This window comes from Sminthopsis crassicaudata, chromosome 1 (genome assembly GCF_048593235.1).
Source record: "Sminthopsis crassicaudata isolate SCR6 chromosome 1, ASM4859323v1, whole genome shotgun sequence".
NCBI classification, from domain to species: Eukaryota; Metazoa; Chordata; class Mammalia; order Dasyuromorphia; family Dasyuridae; genus Sminthopsis; species Sminthopsis crassicaudata.
In genome coordinates, this window is record NC_133617.1 from 414,773,050 (window position 1) to 414,797,516 (window position 24,467).

General features: G+C 34.9%; 1 protein-coding gene across 3 annotated transcripts in view; it reads right to left on the reverse strand.

Annotated features, from left to right (window-relative positions):
- Window positions 1-24,467, reverse strand: part of LOC141550009 (uncharacterized) — a 188,947-nt gene that overhangs the window by 146,162 nt on the left and 18,318 nt on the right. For 2 of the 3 annotated variants that reach the window (XM_074280135.1, XM_074280137.1), the window contains exons 4-7: window positions 20,956-21,038; window positions 12,205-12,333; window positions 7,785-7,849; window positions 3,922-4,072 (exon numbers count right to left, since the gene is read on the reverse strand). In XM_074280135.1, the coding sequence (XP_074136236.1) occupies window positions 3,922-4,072; window positions 7,785-7,849; window positions 12,205-12,333; window positions 20,956-21,038 (428 nt within the window). The remainder of the gene's footprint in view (window positions 1-3,921; window positions 4,073-7,784; window positions 7,850-12,204; window positions 12,334-20,955; window positions 21,039-24,467) is intronic. The other variant, XM_074280136.1, reaches the window with a different exon arrangement.

Consider the following 24,467-nt stretch of genomic DNA (forward strand, 5'->3'; position numbering starts at 1 on the left):
TTAATGCATATGAAGTCTCTAACCATCGTAATTACCAGGGTTGCCTAAGCAATCGGGTGTGTAAGAAAGGTCTTCAGACATAATTACCTTCTCACTACAGAGCAGAGAATTCTTTTTGTTTTCTCACCAAGTCAACATGGATCTAACCATTCATTTCCCCAGTGAAGCTCACAGTGCCATGCAGCATCACAGCTGCACAGTGACCTCCCATTAAAGGGAATCATGAATAATTAGGAGCTTTTCTCTTTGCCATTTTTTTTTCACTGTAGGAAATTTTTTTGTTTTTATATGATACATCGCTAACAGATTAATGAAAATGTATATGAAAGAGGAGAAAGAGAGAGACAGAGAGACAGAGAGGAGAGAAATTCCAAAGTATTTGCCATCATGTTGCTAAGATAATTTGACTTCTAATGCCATTTTCAGGGTAGGGTAACCATCACCAAGTTTAAAGAATTTCCCTTGGCCAAGCATCACCAAAATTACCCCCCAGAGACTACAAGTGATTCAATGGACTCAGAAGTCATCTTGTATTGACTTCCATTGAGGTACATTTAGGGAATTAATACTGGGGAGGCAAAGCCAAGATGATAAAGTGAAGGAAGGGATGGACCAGAGCTCTTCCAAGGGCCCTTCCAAATACCTTTAAATAATGACTCTATACAACTTCTAGAGTATAAGAACTCACACAAAGAGTGAAACAATTTTCTATCCCAAGACAACTTAGAAGATCAATAGGAAAAATTTGTCACACCAGAGAAAGAATGGTGGTACAATCAGGCACAGTGTGAGTATGTGTTGTGTGTGTGTGTATACAAACATACATACACACACACACACACACACACACACATATATATATATATATATACATACATACATATATGTGTGTATATACATATACATAGATATGCCACTGAATCAGCAGTGGCAGCAGTATTTTTGAGAGCTTTAAGCCCACAGATATTAAGGGGATCAAACAACTGGTCAGAAAGAGATTATAGGAATCTTTTTAGTGAGGCAGGCTTCTGTTGCTTTGCCCATACGAGATTTTGGGTGACAGTCCCAGGGTGAGGAAGAACACTAGCACACCAGAGCTCACAACAACAGTGGAGCAGGTATCCTCTTCACAGTTTCAGTACAGAAAAAAATATTTGTGGTCATTCACATACCAGAGCACATGCCAGGACAATAGTATACACTTCTCTTTTGATCATACCACCTTCTTAGAAATGAAAATTTACAGAAGAATCTCTAAAAACAGCTGCACACACACACACACACACACACACACACACACACACACACACACACACACACACAAAGGTTTGGGGCAGTTCACCCTCCAAACTGGAAGCAGAAAGTTAAAAGTCAAGTAATAGGCAAACAAATTCTGATTATAGAAAGTTACTATGGTGACAAGGAAGGTTAAACTATATACTCAGAAGATAACAAAGTCAAAGCTCCAACATCCAAAGCCTCTAAGAAAAATATAAATTTGTCTCAGGCCATGGAAGAGCTCAAAAGGTATTTTGAAAATCAAGAGAGAGGAAAAAATGGGAAAAGAAATGAAAATGATGCACAAAATAGATAGGCCAAATGGTAAAGGAAATAAAGAAAAAGCCAACGAGAAGAAGAATGCCTTAAAATAGTAGTACTGGCCAAATGGGAGAAAAAAATCCACTAAAGAAAGCAACTCCTTTAACAGAATTGGTGAGTAGATGCTCATCAATTGGGGGATGGCTGAATAAGTTATAGTATATGAATGTAATGGAACATAAATTATTATATAAAAATGATGAGCAGGCTGATTTCAGTCTGGAAAAACTTATATGAATTCAGTCTGAGTGAAATGAGCAGAACCAGGAGAATACTGTATATAGAGTAACAAAAAAGATGATGTGATATTCACAACTGTGATGGAAGGGGCAGCTGGGTGGTACAGTGTGTAGAGCACCAACCCTGAAGTCAGGAAAACCTGTGTACAAATCTGGTCTCAGACACTTAGCACTTCCTGGCTCTGTGGCCCTAGGCAAGTCACTTAACCCCAGCTGCCTCAGAAAAAAAAAAAAACTGTGATGGACTTCGATCTTTTCAAGATGTAGTGATTGACAGCAATTGCAATAGACTTGGGATGAAAAATGCCATTCACATCTAGAGAGAGAACTATGAAGACTGAATGTGGAACATAGCACACTATTTTAACCATTTTATTGTTGTTGCTGTTTGTTTGCTTGGTTTTTTTTTTCTTTCTCATTTTCCCTTTTGATCAGATTTTTTTCTTTCACAACATGGCAAACATGGACATATGCTTAAAATTATTGTATATATACAATATCACATATATACAAACCTATAACATATTGCTTGTTGTCTTGGGGATTGGGGAGGTAAAGAAGGGAGGGAGAAAAATTTGGAACACAAAGCTTTACAAAAATGAATGTTGGAAACTATCTTTATGTGTATTTGGAAAAATAAAATGTTAAAAAATAAACTAAATAAAAGTAGAATTGGACAAGCTGGTACAAAAGCTCACTGAGGAAAACAATTCCTTAAAAATTAAAATTGAGCAAATAGAAACTAATGGTTTTATGAGAAATTTTAAAAAATAATCAATAAATTAAATAATAAAACAATAGTCAATAAAACAAATAATAATAAAACAAAATCAAAGGAATAAAAATAGAAGATAATATGAAATATCTCATTAGGAAATATGTTTCACCAGTTGGAAGTATAATGGAAGTGCTAACAGAAAGAAAAGGTAGAAGAGAAGCAACTTTAAATAAAAAGTGTGTGGGCAAGGAGAGATTAGATTGAGTAAGAATAGAAGTAATATGGAAGCTCAGGGTTCCATTATAGATGAGGATTCAAGTTTAAGTATAAATTACAATCAAGAAAGGATCAAAGGGCAAGATAAGGTTTTATCAATGACCAGAAGTAAGGGCCAAAATATCAGAGGAAATATATTCTACAACTGGAATCTAAGACTACATCAGAGGTAGCTCTTAGAGGGGGTCTTATAGGAGGATCTAGAAGCCTACTAAGAGAGGTTCAGTCTTTTTTTTTTTTAAGTCTCAAGGTTATTGATCCCACCGTAATCTATCTTTGGAATTTGTTGTTGTTGAGTTAGTCATATTTAACTAATTCTTCATGATCATGTGGATCATACAGTTTTCTTGGCAAAGATACTGGAGTGGTTTGCCATTTCCTTCTCCAGTGCTGAATATGAAAGTGCTTTGTAAACTAAAAAGGAATAAGGCAAATGATAGATCATATTAGTACTTTAAAATGTTTCATTTTTTCATCATCCTATGAAAGATGTTAGTTGCCAAAGAGTTAGTTTCCCTTTCCCTTTCCCTCCTGAATTTTGAATCCTAGGATATAGAAATGAAGAGTCTTAAAAATTATCTCATCGAATGTTCTTATTTTACAGATGAACTTGAATCAGTTTTAGAAGCAGATAGATAGATAAGAGCACTGGGCCTAGAGTCAGAAAGATTTGAGTTCAAATCCTGCCTCAGACATTTATGATCTGCATGACTTCGGGCACTTCACTTAACTTGTCTGCTTCAGTTTCCCCAAATATAAAATGGGAATAATAACAACAATTATTATTCTTAATAATAACAACTCCTGGACTTGTTGTGGAAATCAAATGAGGTAATATTTGCAAACCTCTTAGCACAATACCTGGCACTTAGTAAGTGCTATGTAAGTGAGAATCATTGCTATTATTATTGTTATTCAAAATTAAATGACCTTTCCATGGTCACAAAAAATTAGAGTCAGGTTTCAAAATTGAGTTCTTTGGCTCTAAACTTTGTGTTCTTGTCAATACACCAAAGAATATAATATTTGCTTAAAATTAGAATATGAGATGCATATGTGCATGTGTTGTTTGAGTTTCATTCTACTTACAAAAGCTGTCATCACTGGCAAGCTGGCAGAAGTGGCGGCAAACTTGTGCAATACAAGAGAGTTCCTTATGAGACAGAAAGGAAAAGATGAAGATCCATATTTCATCTGGCAGAAGTTGCCACATGGAGAGGACTGAGTTTCCTTGATGCTTCTGGAAGGAAACAGAGTCAATATGTGACCAAAAGTGCTGGGTTCAAGGAAAAGTTCCATGTCTTTAAAATGAAGATTTCAGTTAGGTGATACACTTAACTACCTAATCTTAATAGAGAAAGGAACAGATCTTTAGACATCTGCAAGAAAAGAAGCTCAAAGGAGTCTTCATATGTCCAATAAGAACTATTCTTTCTCCTTTTTTCCTCTTGAGCCTACTCACCTGTTTGTGGTACTTGAATTGATTCAGAACAAGTACTTCATCAATCAATAGATCTCATCTATGATGGCTACAAAGTTGCCCAAGATTTAAAACCTTATAAAAGAAGTTGTTTAAGTCTATCCTGGGAATAACTGGTGTGAAGGTGTGGGTTGAAAGTCATTTACACTCTTTTTGAACTCTTTATGAAACATAAGTCATTCAAAGATAGGACTTTTTAACTTGAGGAAGTTACCTGAAATTTAAATGTTCAAACTTTTCTATTGTTTAAATATCAACAGGATGGAGATTAATAATATTAATAATTAATAATATTCAAAATATATCAGTTATGAATTTCAGTTTAAATGCTAACTATTTTAAGGAGTTGGCTGTGAACAATTATTTAAAAACTTTTATTATTTTATGTCATGGGAGCCACCTGCTAGTAACTGTTGGGGATGTAATTCTGACCAGCAGAATAGATCATGTATGTGAGAGGATGATAATGATACAAGGAGACTGAGAGGCAGTTGCGGTGAAATCTCTTGACCTCTTCACTCTGATTTATTTCCTCTTTATGCAGAATATATATTTTCTAAGCATAGCATATTATTGTTTGAAGAAAAGCATATAGGGGCAGCTAGGTAGTGCAGCCCTGAATTCAGGAGGACCTGAGTTCAAATCTGGCCTCAGACACTTCTCAGCTGTGTGACCCTGGGCAAGTCACTTAACCCCAATTGCCTCAGCAAAAATAAATGAAAAGATAAATAAATAATAAATAATGGAAGAAAAGCATATAGTTTTTTTTACAATATATGCATCAGTAAATTTGTTTTATGACCTTCAGACAGATGTTTCTGACCTTTTGGGTTATGTCAGTCTTTTTAGCTCTACTTCAAAGAGTAAGATAAAGATTGTAATAACAAAAAATTCCTTTATTCTCTCTAGTGTGTTATGATTCACAGCTGTGGGAACTAGAATTCACAACTGTGGCAGGAGGCTTTAGAGACCTGAGGGGCTCCTGATGGTACAGTTCCCTTTAACCTTTTTACAAGCTTTCTGGGTTCCACACTTAAGTGTGGTCCTTAACAATTTTAAAATTACTTTTCAACTAATTAATAATAATCAACCAATCAACCAATCTAATCTATATACATATGCCACACACTGTGCTAAGTACTAGGGATACAAAAAAGGAGCAAAAGACCCTCAAAGAGCTTACAATCTAATGATAATAATAACTGACATGCAGCTAGAACGGGAACATTGGTGAAGCATTTGAAAATACTTTTTCTTCTAAGCCCCAAAGCCCTTGAAAGAAATAGCATAGTTAGTGTAACTTTCATTTTACAGGCAAAATTGAGGCTAAATAATGTTAAATGATTTATCCATGGTTACCCAGTTAGTATCAGAGGCAAGATGCAAATATAGATCTTACTGACTGCAAACCTAGTACTTGATTCATTATCAAGCAACAAGTATGAAAACAATTTTTGAAGTTAAAACAGATAAAAGGGAAATTTTATATAAATATATATATTTATAAATATATATGTGTATATATGTGTGTATATATGTATATATACACACACACATATATACACACACACACACACACACACACACACACACACACACACACACACAGAGTTTATATGTGTGACTCCTTATCTTCTCTTTGTTCTTGTTCAGTCTTTCCAGTCACATTTGACTCTTTACAATCCCATTAGGGGTTTCCTTGCCTACTGGAGTGCTTTGCCATTTCTTTCTCCAGTTCATTTTATAAATGAGGAAATTGAGACAAACAGGGTTAAGTGACTTATCCAGGATCACATAGCTAGTGTCTGATTTGAATGCAGGAAGAATAGTCTTCCTGACGACAAGTGTGGCACTCTAACCACTATCCTCTCTAAACCTTAACTTCCCCATCTACAGAAACAGATTGAGCTAGATAATCTCTAAATTCTTTTTCAGCTCTGAAATTCAATAACTCGTAATTTTTATATTTCTGTTGGCTTTCTACCTGAAATGTCCTTATAGTATATGTGAATTACTGGAAATGCTATATTCAAGTAAAAAAAATTCTTTACAGGTAAGTTCCATTTGTTAATGTACCAGTCTATATAGAACACTGAGCAAGTGGAAGGAACTCAACATGTATTAAATAGTTAAATACAGAATTAAAAGGAATATCTGTAGCTATAAAAATATTGTTCCTTAAACCTAAGCATCAAATATAATCAACAAGAAAGTGCTTCTGTCTATTATGCCTTTGATAAATCTGGTCTTATTAATCATTAGATGTTTGAAGTTTCCATACTTTAAATTTTTTGTACTATTTGTCCTGTTTCTTATTTTATAGTCCTCTCTTCTATAAGTCCCCTGTAGACAAAGGCCTCCCATTTAATTCATCATCTTTGCATCTGCTCTAGGACCCTGAGCAGAGTAATCCCTCAAGAACTATTTGTTGAATGAATGGATGCTTTTGGCTTTTCATTTTACTCAATTATATTTTCATCACATAAATCATCTTTTTACAGTCTCTTAGAACTCCTACGGAAAAGAAAACATATGGGAAAAGAAATTGTCTACCAAGAATTTAAGCAAAATTTGGGAGATTCACACCCAGGATACAGAATTTAGAGGACACTGGGAACAGGTATAAGCTCTCCAATACACAAAAAACAATAGAGCTTAGTGTTTAATTGCAAGGCTAATTGATTAAAATTAGAAGCTATCAAATAGCAGGGTGAACGAATTCAACTTCTACCCTGCCTGGCCCATCCAATAGCAAAACCTCAAGCTGGTGCCCTGGGGTCTCTGTTTTCTCTTTCCCCTCCCTCAAATTTGTGTCCACTTCTTTCCACTAATCCCAGATACAATTTCTGATACTTGTCCCTAGTACAAAAATTCCTAGTGATAGTTCTGATCACTTGATTCAATTGTACATATAATATGAAAATCATAATTAAGCACTTGCTGTGTACCAAGCACTCTGCTTAAAAACTAGGGATATACTCTCAAGAAAAAACAGTCATCCCCTGCTACTACTGAGGAGTTCTCACTGTGATTGGGAGAGACCACACATATAAAATTATTTAATGATAGATGTCATATAATACATATTATATACAATCATAAGGCATATTTACCAAGGAATCGGGAATATATTATGTCTGCAATTTTATGATTCCATTAGGAGAAATAATTTGAAGAAAAAAGATAATTTTTTAAAGCAAGAATTCAGAACAGAGAATGGCTATAAATTAAATCTATTCATCTTTTCCAGTCTCCATTCCCATGCAAATTGTTTAGTGACTTATTCTTGTCTAAACAAGGTTTGCTTCTCATTATTTTTGCTTTGTGTGTGTGTGTGTGTGTGTGTGTGTGTGTGTGTGTGTGTGTGTGTGTGTGTGTGTGTGGTGGGGTGAGAGGGGGGCTGGGACAGGAATCAAAGAAATAACAGCAAGAGCATTTCATTGGCTATTTCATGGCTGTGCATGACAATTACCTTATTTGCCATTTGTCTCTCCAAATCTATGTAGACATTCTTGCAAAGATATTTTGGTGTAGACCCTAGGAAAAGGTAATAGAATATTAACATGGAAACTTCAGAATAGGGCATATAAATGTGTCACAAGACATTCATTTGTGTGTCTATTAGAGATGTGGATAGAAAAAAAATAAACAGAAGACAAATGTCCTCAATGGATACCTTTCCCTCTCCAAAACTCCCTAGAAAAATGGGGATTTTACAATGCAAAACTCATTTGGGAAGAAGTAGGTGAGCTGATCCATTTTAAACTTGTGATCAGTAACTATTTTATTAAGGTCATACCACGGGAACCATGATGTTCTAATGAATAGTAAGAAATGAGGTATACGAAATTAGTAGAATGCTCTCCTCAGATCTATTCCATTTTTTTGTTTGTTTTTTATATTAACTGAGAGCATCTACTGAAAAGAGATGGAAAGCCTCTCATGTGTGAAAATGAACTCTGATTACCATAAATGAGATTAGGTCCTTCAAGGTAGGGGAACATGGAATGGGATTGTGTTTGTGCTTACCTTTTCATGTTATATCTACTGAATGAGAAAAAAAGTATATGAGGAAGTGGGACAAATATTAACAAAAGTGAGCAGGACTAATGATGGCCATTAAATATAGAATTTTAGAATGTTAGATTCATAAGATTTTATAAAAGTAAGGAAGTCAAGGCAGTTGAGTTGTGGAACTATCAAACAGCAGCTATAGAACAAAGCATTGAAGATTAAATTACAATCTCTCCTACCCTGAGGTGTTCTCAGACAGTAAAATGTCAAAAGAACCCAGAGTCCTCTCTTAATCTCAATTCTCTCAGATACAAAATGGGGGATGGTAGTATTTTTTAAAATGTGTATATTTTTAAGATGTAGACAGTTTTTCTACGAGAAAGGGGTAGAGTCAAGGACAGTTGTTAGAAAAGCACTAAAAAATAGCCAACAGAAAGGAGGAAAAAGTACTCATATGGCAGATGTGTTCTATTTCCCATCATTTAATTTTCATATAACTGATAAGAGACTTTAAGAATGAAAGGTGATATCTAGACTGTTTCATGGTATTAGAACAAAAGCATATTGCCTTATAGTTGCCTGGCTGGCAGAAATATGGTTTGAAATTTTTCTTCATGAGATTAAGGTAAATTATTTCACATAAGAGATATTACTTCAAACCAAGATTAACCTTCCAACTTTACCAGAGCAGATAGATAAAACAGATAAAGAACATACATATGTATGTATATACATACATATATATGGATATGTGTTTGTATAATCAGAGAGGATATAATAAAGAAAGGGACTGATATATTGTTATAAATATATATAGTGTTTATATATGTATGTATATGTATGTGTCTAAGTGCCTAAGGAGACAGAGAGAGAGAGAGGGAGAAAGAGAGAGAGAAAGAGAGAGAGAGAGAGAGAGAGAGAGAGAGAGAGAGAGAGAGAGAGAGAGAGAGAGAGAGAGAGAGAGAGAGAGAGAGAGAGGGGGGGGGGGGGGGGGGGAGGGAGGGAGGAGGGGGAGAGAGAGAGAGACAGAGAGACAGAGAGACAGAGAGAGACAGAGACAGAGACTCTGTAGGTCTGGAAAGAGACATTAAGAACTCAAACTGAGAGACAGAAAATCTTCAAAGCCCAGCCAAAGGGACTGACTTGGGAAAGCTTTGCAGATCCCAGACTTGGGGCTTCTCTTTTAATAAAAGAGCATAATGCTTCCTCAGCAGCTTCAAAGAGTTCAGGTGGGAAGCAGCCCTTCCCAGCAGGAGAAAAGAGGTGGTCCCAGCCCTCAGTGAACTCTTACACACATGGATCCAGAAGAAGACTTATACTCCAGAGTTGTGAGTTGCCCGAGACAGGAATGATTCCTAAGCATGTGCCTCCTATTATGGTCTCATAAGTTTTTCCCACTCTCTCCTCTGAAGACACTGTGTGCATAGGGAGAGTGTGTCCCTGGTTTATAGGTAAATTGTTATAATTATTCTTGTTTATCTTCAGTTTAATACATATTTCTGATTGAATATATGTAGTTTATCTGGCTAATTGTGAAATGAGAAACACTTTAGTTTAGAGACCAGTAGTAGCATGCAAAACACAAAGAATGCATTTACCCCCATAAGGATTACCCTAAAAATAAGTTATAGAATCATGGCCCTCTCCTGTAGAAACCTTAACTATCAAGATGAATGCAGATTGAGTAATAAAACCACACAAGGAAAGGAAGAGAAGAGAAAATGGTTTGAGGTGTCACACCACTGTATATGCAAGTAGAAGAAAAAGGAAAAGGAGGAGGAGGAAGAGGAGTCCCTGAGGACTTTCAGTGAGTTGATCCATTGTGCAATCTTGAGGTTTTTGCGTACAAAAAAACACTTTACAGTTTATGCAATGATGGTATATGTCACAAAGTGAGGGAGAGCTTCAATATTAAGGACATCTTCAGAGCCCTTTTTAAATATGGGGAGGTGCAAGAATCACATGTTCCTGGCAATCAAATGTCAAGAGACCTTAAGGAGCATCTAGTCCAACCCCTTTATTTAGATCCCTCATCCATATCATACACTTCACCCATAGTGTCTCTAAAGGTTCTATCCCAGACCCTTTTTCCCCTACATAGAACTTCACTTAACCATCTCATCAACTCCAAAGGATTTAATTGTCATCTCTGTGCTGATTCTCAAATCTACCTATCCTGCTCCAAACTCTCTGCTGATCTCCAATCTTACATACCCAACTGCCTTTTAGACCTTTCAATGTGCTGTAGACCTCCTAAACTCAACATGGCTAGAACTGAACTTTTTATCTTTCCCCAAAATCATTCTACTCCATTTCCATGTTTCCTATGATAGTTAAAAGGACCAAAATCCTTTCAATGCCTCAGACTCACAACCAAGGAATCATCCTCAACTCCTTACTATCTCTCATGTTCTTCTACTCCCATATCCAATCTTTTTCCAAGATCTGCTGATTTTACTTTTCCAACATCTTTTGAATATATTTTCTTCTCTCCTCTACAATCTACAACCACAGACCCTCATCACCTCACACTACATTATTACAATAGCTTGCTGGTGGTTCTGCCTGCTTCAAGACTTTCCTCACTCTGGTCCATCCTTCATTCAGCCACCAAAGTAATTTTCCCAAAGTTCAGGTCTAATAATATCATTCCTCCCCTCAGCAAACTCCAGGATTCCCTGTTACTTCTTGGATCAAATACACAATCCTCTGATTGTCATTTAAAACTTCCTTATACCTTTGTGGTCTTCTTATACCTTACTATCAAAAATACACTCTTCTAACCATTGACACTGGCCTATAGCTATCTCTTGTCTCTGGGCATTTTCCCTGACTCTCCCCCATAGCTGCAACACTCTCTTCATCTCCTATTGATTTCCCCATCTTCCATTAAGTTTCAACGAAAATCCCATCTTCTATGGAAGCCTTTTCCAACCCTTCTTAATTCCAGTGCCTTCTTTCTGTTATTTACTTGTTTTGTATATATCCATTTTCCTATTGTCTCCCTTGTTATATTGTAAACTCCTTGAAAGCAGAAATCATCTTTTGCTTCTTTTTTTTTATCTGCAGTACTTAGCACAGAAACTTGCACATAGTAGGTTCATTAAAATGTTTATTCATTGGTTGATTTACAGATGATAAAACTGAAAAGCACTGATGTGAAATAACAAAACTAGTTAATAAGTTGAGTACTAAAATACAAACAAATGCCACCTGTGAGTTTACATAGCATTTCTAATATAAATTAGTCTATGTTTCACAGCATGGTATGGTAAAGAGCACCTGTGTTTGTGTTAGTCACACTCACTAGTTGTGGTGGTAAAGGGAGAGCTATTTTATCCCTTTGGCAGTTGTTTCCTCATCTGTAAAATGATGATAATAAAATTTATACTACTCACTGCCTCCTAAGATTTTTATGAGGAAAGTGCTTTGTAAAACATAAAGTGCTATAAAAATGTGAGCTACTGTTGTTATTTTAAAAAACAACAACTATTTTCAAGGCTACTATAAAGTCATTTTCCCTTAATATTTTTTTGTAAAAAACCTTTTAGGTCAAAGTCAGAGGAACAATAGATAGTGCCTGAAACTAAAAGACTATACAATAACCTCTTAATTATTCTATAAGGTTGTCATTAAAAACCAATTATTATTTTACTGAAAAAGTATCCAATTGCTGGTTACTCAGGCTATCTAGATAACAGGATGCTAAGTGGACCAGCTTTTACTTTTTACAAAGTTGCCTGAGAACACAGAAGCTAACATATCAGAAAGAAGGCTGAATGTCTCATGAAAACAATAATATAGATTATAAAAAAAGTAGAAAATGGAATGACATACATGAAGCATCATTACCACCACCCCCTTAATCCTCCATTTACCTGTGCAAAATTTGTCACAAGGTCCTGTTGAGTTTTGATATTGAATTGGCTCCTGCTGATCTTTAGTAAACAGAGGACTCATTGATGTTTGGGCAGGATATATATTTATTTCCTCATTAATTCTATAATCTATCAGACAGAGAAAATTATAGTTTTAAAATTATTAGCTATTTTCAATAAAGATTCTACTTACTTCTGCAACGAGTCTTTCCCAGTAGTTCCCCCCCAATAGTGACTTAGAAATTACCTTTATTTAAACCATGTGGACATATGTGTGTATGTTTATTGATATCATGCATGTACTTAATCATGTACATATTGTCTCCCAGTTGGTATGCATACACCTTAAGATCAGGGACTATGTTTTGACTTGTCTTTGTATCTTCAACCTGACAGAATACGTACTTAATAAATCTCTATTGACTCATTAGTATATCTGGCTGAATGAAGGATGGACCAGAGTAGAGAGAGTCTTGAGGTAGACAGAGACTACCTGCAGGCTATTGCAATAATGTAGTATGAAGTGATGAGGGTCTGTGGTAATATTATAGAGAACAGAAGGGAATATATTCAAAATGTTGGAAAATTGAAATCCACAGGCCTTGGCAAAGGATTGGACATTGAGGGGGGGAAGAGAGGAAGAGAGAGTGAAGAGTCAAGGATGATTCCTAGATTGTGAGCCTGAGGGACTGGAAAGATTGTGGTGTCCTTGATAGTCATAGGAAAAGTGGGGGTGGGATAGTTTTGGGAAAAGATAAAAAGTTCTGCTCTGGACATGTTGAATGTAAGAGGACTATTGGACACTAAATCAGAGATGTCTAAAAGGTGGCTGGATATGTGAGATTGGAAAACAGCAGAGAGTCTGGAGCAGGATAGGTAGATTTAAGGATCATAGGTATAGATGACAAATTCATAGGAGCTAATAAGATTATCAAATAACATAATATAGAGTAAAAAAGAGAAGAGGGCCCAGAACAAAGTCCTGAGGGACACCTGTGATTAAATGGTGTGATCTGGAAGAGGATATAACCAAGAAGACAGAGGAGTGGCCAGATAGAGAAGAGGAAAACAGGAGTGAATGGTGTTGGAAAACACTAGAGATAAAATGTATCAAGGAGAGAAAAAAATGATCAACAGTGTCAAGGATACTGAGAAGCCAAAATATCATTAGTTACTTTGAAGGGAGAGTTTCAGTACTCTCAGATAAAGGTGAAAGCTTAATTGCAGGTTAAAAAGAGAGTGAGAGGAGAGAAAAAGTAGGAACCTTTTATATATGGCTTTTTAAAGGAGTTTGACTGTAGAAAGCAGAAAAAATAAAGGATGATAGTGAGGATGGAAGGCTCAAATAAGGGAATTTTTCAAGATGAGAGAGACAAGGGCATGTTTGAAGGCAGTAGGGAATAAGCCAGCAGAGAGGGAGAAATTGAAAATAAGTGATAGAAGGGGGATGACAGAAGGGGTAATCTATTGGATCACTTGAGCGAGTAGAGGGTTTAGCCTTGGTAAGAAGCAAGGCTATTTTATCATGTGAGACAAGGGTAAAGGAGGAAAGAGTGATGGAAGGCATTAGAATGATAAAAGATGAAGAAGAGGGCAGAAAAAGCAACACATGGTGAATGGTCTCATTTATTTTTCTATAAAATATGAGGAAAAGTTCTCAGCTGAGAGGGAAGGAGAGGAAATGAAAAGTTTTGGAGAAGCTGCTATAGAGAATGTGATCATGAATTTATAAGGGAGGTATAGTATAATTGCCAAAGAATGAGGGCCTCGGTGAGATTGTGCAGCAGAGCACACGCATAGGATAGAAGGCAGCAAATGGTGGGAGTGATCCATGGCTGAAGCTTGGCAGGACATAATCATGGATATTTTAAGGGGGCTAAGGATTCAAGAGAGGAAGATAGCATAGAGATGAATTGTTTCACAAAAGATCAAAATAGAGAAATGGGAAAAAAGGTGACTTAGTCAGGGGATATGGCCTGGGAGAGAAATGAGGGTTTAAGGGATTGGAGTTCACAGTGCATACAAAGTGTAGAGTTTTATAAGAGAAGTCAAACACATCTATAAATTGCATTTTTGTCCATCAATTTACCCTCTTTTATTTAGTGATATTCATTTATAACAGTGTTTATAAGTAGTAATTAGAAAACAGTAAAAGGTAAGTTATATTGCCTTTTTTTTTTACTATTCTATAATTTGAATTTATTCTTTATTCAAACTGACCAAGGATTACACACTAGAAGCAAGGAGGAACAACTTTCCAAAGATATAGTTTAGAACAGGATTCTAAATAATAGAGCACCTTATTACTTAATACTCATGTCATTTTCTAATGTTACAAGTGAGTTTGACTTGCTATCCCAATCATGCTACAAGCTCCTATACAGACAGGGGCCATATCACATATATGTATCTATCTCCCCTGCGGTACAGCTGATAGCCATTCAGTAAACATAGTTGAATTTAAAATGACCATACCAAAAAGCTGAGAGTAGGAAAAAAAGATCTACTTCTGTTACCCTACTAACAACCAGGATAAACAGTAGACATGAACTGCTGTCTTTCTGGGCATTGATTTCTCTAAAAGCTCGACTACACTGCATTTTGTCTAAGGCAGTGCTCAAACCTGATGTCAGAGAAGAACTCCCCTGTTCACTAACAGAGAGATGAAATTTTGGCAAATGTTGGGAAAAGTAGATAAAAGCACTACTCACCCAAGACTGCTTTAGCTGGACTTAATTTAGAACTAAATTTTTTAATATCCTCTTTTTAAAGTTACAAGCAGTATTTTTTAAAGATGTTGGCAAAACTCTCTGGGAAGGGATAGAGAAAAGGAAATCTGGGCAATATTAAATAGAAAAGGTGTGATTTTAAAATACATTTTAAAAATATTTTCAACAAGTAAGGCTCTCATACTTATCAGTTTAGTGGTTAATTTGCAATTTCGTTGACCTGAATATCCAGCTCAGATATTCACATTCACTGGTCTCCCCCAACAAGGGAATAGAGGTGACATGCAATGTGATTAATATATCCATAAAATGAGGAAAGGAGCTGATATTAGTGAAATCTCCTACTCTGACTCAATGAACCCTACCCCTTCCCCTATTGTTTTCCTGCCTCGGTTCTGGGTATACTTCTCGTTTCTGAATTCAGCAGATCTTGCTGCCTAGTCTCCTGGAACTGTTACTTCATGGATTTCTGGATTTGATTTTTGATCGATTAGGTTCTCTTTGATCGCTGGAACTTATGGTCTTTAGACCACTCATTCATAAAGGATATCTTATTAATCTTCTTTGTTAATCATTCACTAAACCCCAACTCATATGGACAGATGTGTCTGTCTCCCCATATCATGAGCCAAAAGCAACTCCTCCATCTCCACAATATCATCATCATCATCATCATCATCATAATCATCATAACCTTTGTGCTAATGTCCGTAAGTAATTGATTCAGTGGTTCAATGTTTGTCGAAATATGGGCGTGTATATATGTTACTTGATGTTTGTCTGAATTATTATTTGTTTTAGGATTCATCATGGAATGCAGTGACTACACTTTCTGAGCTTACTTTGGCCAACAGTGCCTGATACATGCCATGCAATAATGAATGAATATTTTGATGATGATAATGATCATTATTTAATAATTAACACAGTCATTTATAAAGGGAAGTATAACAAGTTTTCTGATTTTCAATGAAGGGATACATTAGACACCAGGAATGGTAAATATGAAATAGAGGTTAGAGAGCATAGAAAACATTCTATTAGCCTTTGTAAGGTTAATTTATACCTATCATTTCAAAAATGAAACATGATTTTAAAAAATGGTCTTTGATGATTTTGTAAAACTACACAGGGCAGAGCTGTTTCCTTTTGAAATAGGAGCTAAATTTTAAAATGAGGTGTCACAACATTCCTCCTATTTCTAAAGCAAAAAGATTTTGTTGAGTTGGGGGGGTGACATAAAAATAAGACAAAAAGACAATTGTGATATTGTGTTTGTATCTCTAAGGTAGGATTTTTTCCACTTAAAAGTGCTGGAATTTATTACCACATTTAATAATATTCATGTGTTTTTATTTGGTTTGGTTTGGTTTGTTGATCTGATGAAAGTATATCAGGTTTGGAGTTAAAAAAAAACCTTAATTTAGCATGGAGAAAAGGCAGGAATTCGCCCAACCTTTCTCCCAAACTCCTCCAGATTCCTTTAAATAATGATTCCAAACAAATTTTAGACCATAAGAACACCCAAAAAGACAGAATATAATATTTTCCAACCAAAGGCAACTTAGAAAATCAGTAGAAAAGGTTTGTGATAGTTGGGAGTCCAGAGTTCAGTCTTGGTACAGGCTTTGGCAGCACAGTCCTGGGCCTAGCCCTGATTCTTGCCAGCAAAGTAAGACTGGGACTAGGTACTTCTGAATCACCATAAGTACTGGCGGTTTCCAGACCTCTCAGTCCAACACCAAAGAGGACTTGGAAGTTCAGCAGAAAAGGTCTGTGGCAATAGGGTGGGAGTCCAGCACACAATCCTAGCACAATCCATACCATTGCTGCCTCAGCCCCACGGTGAAAGCAAAGCAGGACTCTTTAGCTCTAGCATACTAGGAATGACAGCTACAGTGGGGCAGAGACACTCCTAATAGGTCCAGGGCAAAAAAAAAAAGGGGGCTTGTGGCAAGTTCCTAAAAGGATTTTTAAAAAGAGCAGCACAAAATCCCTGAAACTTGGAACATATACATACATATACAAGAACTCCACCCAGAATCCTCCTTTAACAAAGAATTATAAACTGAGTAATAAGCTAGGAAAATGAAAAAAATTTCTGACCATAAAAAGTTACTATGGTGACAAGGAAGATCAAAACAAACATTCAAAAGATAACAAAGTCAAAGCATCTCCAAGAAAAATAAAAATTAGATTTAGACCATAGAAGAGCTCAAAAGAAGAGCTTTTCTTCAAAAGAATTACTTGAAAATCAAGTAAGAGAGACAGAGAAAAAATTAGAAAAAGAATATAAAAAGCTAATGAGGAGAAGAATGCCTTAAAAAGCAAAATTGGTCAATTGGGAAAGGAGGTACAAAAGCTCACTGAGGAAAATAGTTCTCTAAAAATTAGAATATAGCAAATGAAAGCTAGTGATTATGACAAATCAAGCTACAATAAAGCAAAACAAAAAATGAAAAAATGGGGGAAAATGTGAAACATCTCATTGGAAAAACAACTGACCTAGAAAATAGATTCAGGAGAGATAATTTTAAAATTACTGGTCTCCCTGAAAGTCATTATCAAAAATGAAGACCAGATATCATTTTCAAAAAATCATCAAGGAAAACCATCTTGATATTGTAGAATCAGAGGGTAAAATAGAAATTGAAATTAATTGCATAGTCCAAAAGAAAGATTGGGGAAGAAATGAGTATAATGTGACTCTAAAAACTAAAACCATCTAGGACAAGGTCAAAACAATAATTGTGCTATATTAATGAAGAATGAGAGCAAGAACCAACACAAAGGAATTAGATGGGGGAGCAAGGCTAATAGTTCTGAAAACCTACCCATAACAAGAATATATTAAAGAGGGAGCAATGCATGTATAATACCAAGAAGGGTATAGCGCTCTCCAAGATCTATTAAAAATAAGGAGACAAAGAAGAGAATAAGGTGGGGTATAGAAGGTTGTGTAGATTAGTAGAAGTGGGATAAATTGTATAGATTAATGGGAAAGAGCTAAAGAGAAAAGAAAAAGGATGATCTAGGATATAGTGGGATTCAGAAAGGTATTTAGATTAAATGGAGTGAGATAAGTTTTTTCTTTAATGGGAATGGGATAAAGAAGAAGGGAAAAGATGGAGGGAAAAGATAAAGAAAGGATCCATGGAGTAGGAACTTGGCAGTAGGTTAAGTTAATGGGTGGAAACAAAATAAGAATAGTAGGAATAGGAAGCAAGAGATATACACAAACATAATAACAATGATCAGAAGTAGAATTAATTTTTTTAAATTAGGGGTAATAATCATTGATTTCAAAGTCAAACTCAAAGATTCAACCAAAAGAAATCTATATTACCTATCAGTGGTATTAATGTTATAGATGAATGTATATGTATTGATATATTAGTATGTGTATATATACATATTTTATAAGTATATATGTGTTTGTATGTAGGTGTATATATATATACATAAATACATATGTGTATATATATACATAAATACATATGTATATATATATACATAAATATATATATATATATACATAAATAGATCTGTGCTTAACTATAGACTGTTTTGGGGAAGTGAGTGGAGGAAAGGGGGAAAAAGAATAAAGCAAAAATTGTATAGCAGAAAACAAAAGAAAACCTACAAGGAAGCAAAGAAAAAATGGATAGGTATGAAGACAATGTTTTCTATTATTTTATATGCTTCTTTGAAATGGAAATTTATTGTAAATTTTTGAATCATCCCTGATGTCTGTCAGGCACATGACAATGTTTTTTTTCTTTTTTTCTTTTTTTCTTTTTCAATTTTTTTTCTTATTTTGCATTTGTTTTAAGTAAATACATTTTAAAAAATAAAAAAGCTACCTGCAGACATCAGTTGCTTGAGGATTCACTGAGTTCTTTACCAACAATAATATAAATGCCTACTAATCTATCAAAAATTCATTATAGAAAGGACCATATATCAACAAAGATAACTGCTGTCTTCTGAGAAATCAAAGAAAGCATTTCAAGTGGCTCTCACATCTAGAAGCTTATGACTTAATAAGGCTGGATATTATTATCCTATGTAGTAGATAATGAAAGGACTTGAAATCTAGAAGACTTGAGTTCAAATCTAGTCCCAGACATTTGCTAGCTTGTGTGATATTAGGGAAGTCACTTAAACTCAGCTTCAGCTTCCTGATTTGTAAAAAGGGTAATAATAGCATAATTCCTTTTCATTTCCAAGTCTTCATATTCTCTCTTCTAATTAGAGGACATAAGCAGTTTTTATTCTTTTCCTGGTATTCCTTATATCTAATATGGTATATGATACATAATAGGATATAGAGAGGGACTAGCCTCTTGGGAAGGTACCTTCTCTATCATTTATTATACAGCTAAGAGCTCTAGAACTGACATAGTCAGGACTGTTTGAGTCACGATGACTTTCCTGGTTTTAAGATTTTTCTTTATCTACTACACCAAACTACACCAGCATCTCTGCCAAATGCTCAAAGAGTTGGATACAACTGAAATGACTGAACACCAAAGTATCCTTTGATCATAGGATCATCTGTAGTTTTCTGACTGCAAACTTCAATGCTATTTCCCTTCTACTAGTCTAATTTTTTTCTTGTCAGTGAGCTAAATTTCAGTTTACTTATTGTGGACATTCCATTCATTGATGCTGTAGTGGTTTGTCATTTTCTTCTCCAGCTCATTTTACAGATGAAGAATGAAGGCAAACAAGGTTAAGTAATTTGCCCAGGGTCACACAGCTAGGAAATTTTTATGGTCAGATTTTAACTTAGGTCCTCAACTTCAAGGCCAGCTCTCTCTCTATTATGCCATTTACCTGCCCTGTGTATATCCTAGAGAACGCACACACATAGAAAAGAAAATTTACCCTTCTGATTTTGGGGTACATTGGTTTTGTTTTACAAAAAATTTTAATTTAACGTAATAAAAATTATCCATTTTGCTATAAATCCCTTCCTCTCCACAGATCTGAGAGATAGACTGCCCCTTATTCTCCTAATTTGCTTATAGTATCATTCTTTATATGTAAATCATGAATCCATTTCAACCTTATCTTGGTATATGGTGTTAGATGTTGACCACTGTCTAGTTTCTGCCATACTGTTTTCCAGTTTTTCAAATAATTTTTTGTCAAATAGTGAGTTATCCCAGATGCTGAAATTACAGAAGACAATCTCAGGTGAGGTTTCACAAAAATGCATGTGTCATCTTCTACAATCTATCTACCTTTAATAAAAAGTTAGAATGTCCAATCCTTATTAATATAAGTTTCTCTGTTTAGTTTAGTAGGATGTATCCTTTGGATTTTTAGAATTTATCTATGGTCTGAGTATAACAATTATATATTTATAGGCTAAATATATAATGTAATATATAATATATTATACATAATACATAATAATATAATAACTAGGATTATTAGAATATGTTTTTGTCCTGAGAATAACAATAACTTTATAAGCTAACTAAGTCCTCTTTTATATTCATTGCAGTTAAGATGAAAAAGGATTATTAATGTAGTATTAATAGATTGACAGTACCAATAACAATCAGTAAGGATTCTATAATAAATACTTAATGGAGGGGATAGAATGGTGAGAAGACTTTGTGAAGAGGTAAACTGACAATGTTTATCTGGAAAAGATTTTAAAAATTCTTTAGTAGTTTGTCCTTCTTAATTGCCCTATCCTAATTAATTTTTTGCAGGGGTTAATTATCTGGGATCCATGAGCTTTTTTTTTTTTTTTTTTAATTCTTACCGCATACCAATATGACTGGTTTCCTTTGTAGCTATGCGTGTTTTATTTTGTACATTTAAATATCTTATTTTGAGAAGAGATCCACAAAGGGGTCTGTGACACAAAAAGAGGCTAAGGATCTTTGGTCTATTGATTCTTCACTTTGGAATTATTATTCAGGCATAAACAACTCTTTTTTTCTGCTATTCCTCCTGCCAAATAGATTTGAGCATTTGGCTTACTGGTTACTTGGCCACCTACCAGATGGACAAATGCTCTGAGAGCTCTCTGTGCTTTTTCTCTTTTCTGCCTTGGCTGAACTTGATCTTGACATATTTTGTGATCTAGAGAGCAAAAGAAACACAGAAAATATTTCAGATTTAATATTTCCATCTCTCTTTTATTTGCACAGCATCAGCTAGTTAAAAAAAGAAAGAAAGAAAGAAAGAAAGAAAGAAAGAAAGAAAGAAAGAAAGAAAGAAAGAAAGAAAGAAAGAAAGAAAGAAAGAAAGAAAGAAAGAAAGAAAGAAAAGTTCTATAAAACAACTCAATAATATGATATGCTGGTTGGAGAGCTGTCCAAATGTCATTACTTCCCCATTGAATTATTAAGCTGTTTCTGTTAACTGTATTAAATGCCTATGGCTAGGCCTATGTGCATTACATAGGAAGGAACAGACCTTGTGCAGCTGTAGGATTATATCTTTGTGAGAATTAAAAGGTTTTCCTTGACAAGTAGCCCCTGAATCTAGACTTTGAGCACAAAAATTCCTTTGTTTCACACAAATATTTTATTCTAATAGCAGTGCCTAGCAGTTCCACTCCACAGAGAGATAAAAATCCTTAGTGCTGGGGTCTCAAGGCTTTTCAGGCCTTGTCAGCGAATCTTCTACCAGGTACAATTACCATTTTGAAGGTTGTAAGTATTGCTCAAAGAACCAAGCCCAGGATTAATAAAATATATTGTTGCTCTGAGTATGATAATTGTATCTTTAGGAGGTAGGTAAACTCTTTTATACTCATTGCTTATCTGATCGATTCTTTACATCTTATCAACATTTAGACTTAGGGCAGCTACAAGTAAGTAGCCTTCTCAAAACATTGAGTCAAGAAATTTAGAACTGAAAATCCCCTAATCCAACCAATTCAGTTTTACAGGGAAGGATACTGAGGCACATGTCCAAGGATACAGAGATAATAAGTATAGAGTAATTCAGGATCCAAATCAAGAGCTTTTGACTGACTGTAAGCCCCGTGATATTTGCACCACTCCATGGCATTTTCTTATCCCTTCAGTGAGCTATATTTAATAATCTGCAATTTAATTGGTATGGGTATCCCCTCTACTGATGAAGGCAATTTAGTAAAGAAATCAATCAACAATCATTATTTAAATGCATAGTGTGTGCCATGTACTGAGCTAGACAACGGATATATAAAATCATGTAACAGTCTCTGCCTTCAAGCAGGAAAAGTTGCTGAAATAGTGGTTCTTGAATTGAACCCTGAAAAAGGAGATGACTCTTAGAACTTACTGAAGTTAAAAATTCATCTCCCTTTAGTCAGGAGAATAGTGCATTGTCTGTTTCTCTAAATGTGCACTCCAGACAATTTGTGGCAGACCTAATGAGTGTGTCCCAGCTCACCCTTTGGAGGAAGACCAGGCCCCATATTTATTTAACTGACTGTGCTGTATCACCACAAAAAGATTAATGTTAACATTTTTGACAGCCACAGTTATTCTGATGATACTGATCAATAACCTCAACTTTCCTTCTTAGTATTTAACACAATCTCATTATCTTAGGCCCCAAATATATCCCATTAAATAGGAGCAGCATTCCATGGGTTTGTTAAACTACATCCAGTTTAGCAAATCATTACATATAACATCATTTACAAAGAATATTACAAGACTACAATTTCACTTTTATGTGTTATCAGAATTTCAGTTTCTTAAATATGCAGAAATCATGAAATTAACGCCAAAGAGTCACTGTCATAGACATCCAAGTCAATCGTGTTGAGAACAACTGAAGAACAGCAAATATTAGGGAAAAAAGATAAAATCATGCTTAAGATGACCTCTCTACAGTTTGAAAAAGAAAAGAAAAAAAGGTTGCTATAAAACTATGCAAAGTTGACTATTTCCAGATATAAAAGGATTAAAGAGGGCTGATTTTAAAAAAAAACTAGTATACAAAAAAGATCATTATAAGGTCTAATTAAAATCAAATGACTTTTGTAAGCTATTATTGGCTTCTATCCTAAATTAATTTTTTTATTAATTATTATTATAAGGATATTACCTATGTGTTCCACAGAGGAAGCAGGAACCAATGAGCTTTCAAAAGCTAAATCTGTTTGGTGCCATGAAACAAATTAAATTCCACCTTGGGGAATTAAAAGGCTTGGAGTCTATTAGAGGGAGTGTGGGGAGGGAGACTAACAGACAGGGGGTGAGGGGAAGTGTTATATACATTTTGATTTACAAGAAAAACTTAGATCTTTGAAATGGGTACAAAGGCAGGCTTTAGGAAGATTTAATTTTATTTCTATACCATATTTGAGGGATATGCATTTCAAATAAAATTCATATCTAGCCGTTTATCTGAAGATATATATATACACACACATATATATATATATATGTGTGTGCATCTACACCCACATACCATATATAACAATATATGAGCAAATGTGTGAATGTATGAATTATAGATGTACATTGTAAGCATATCTCTTATGGGAAGGGGAGAAGAAAAAAGAGAGAAACCTAGCCTAATGTGGCTCCTTTACTAGAGACCAGAATGAAACCTTCAGATTCAGTGTCATTTGAGACCATGATATAACAAAGGAAACTCCCCACACCATCTAAGATGGATATGGAGAAAACTGAAGGAGGAAAACATCAGTAAGTCTATACAAAATTGCAGGAACACCCCTGATGGTGACTTTTTTAATGACCATATTAACTTTCTAAAGCTGTGTCTTATTTTGAAATACCAATTACCCCTCATGGTCTTGTCAATTGCATTTGCCCATAATATATTTTCTGCTTTCAGTTGACATTGGGTTCTCACAGTAAAGAGATCAGACACTAGGGGCCCAATTATACTTAGACATTTTCTTCCTTATTTAGTACAACATTCAAATCAGACCTCTTGTAAGTACAAAACCTACTGGATGTTTTAACTGTAAAAAATGAATGACATGTTTATATACCTTTGCACTACCACATGTGCTCACAATGGTAGGGTAATATATATATATATATATATATATAAAGATATATATATATATATATATATAGCAACAGGTGAGAAACTAAATTATGTCAGCTGACAATATAAATCAACATATGTTATAATCTAAAAAAAATTAAGTGGATTTCCTATTATTTTTCTATCATAAGGGTAATCAGTTGCCTTTGTTCTAAGAGGCAGGGGACTTCAAATTTAATCCCAACCCTCCCATTATTTGTTTTATTGTTATCATTTTGTTGGTTTTTGTCCTTGAAAAGTTCCTTTACCTAACAACCTTGGTTTTGTCATCTGTAAAGTTGAGTGCCCTAAGCCATCTGACCCCTAAAAGTCTCTCCAGCTTTAAAATGTTCACTCAGAACATCTATGAAGATGAAAGGTGGCCACACTGAAGTGGATTTTTTTAATCATTGGAAGGAAGCAAAAACTAGATGCCCACTTGTCAGGCATGTTACAGGTAAGATTCTTTCCCAGAACAGGTGGTTCTCAAAGAATAGATCAGCGTTAGCC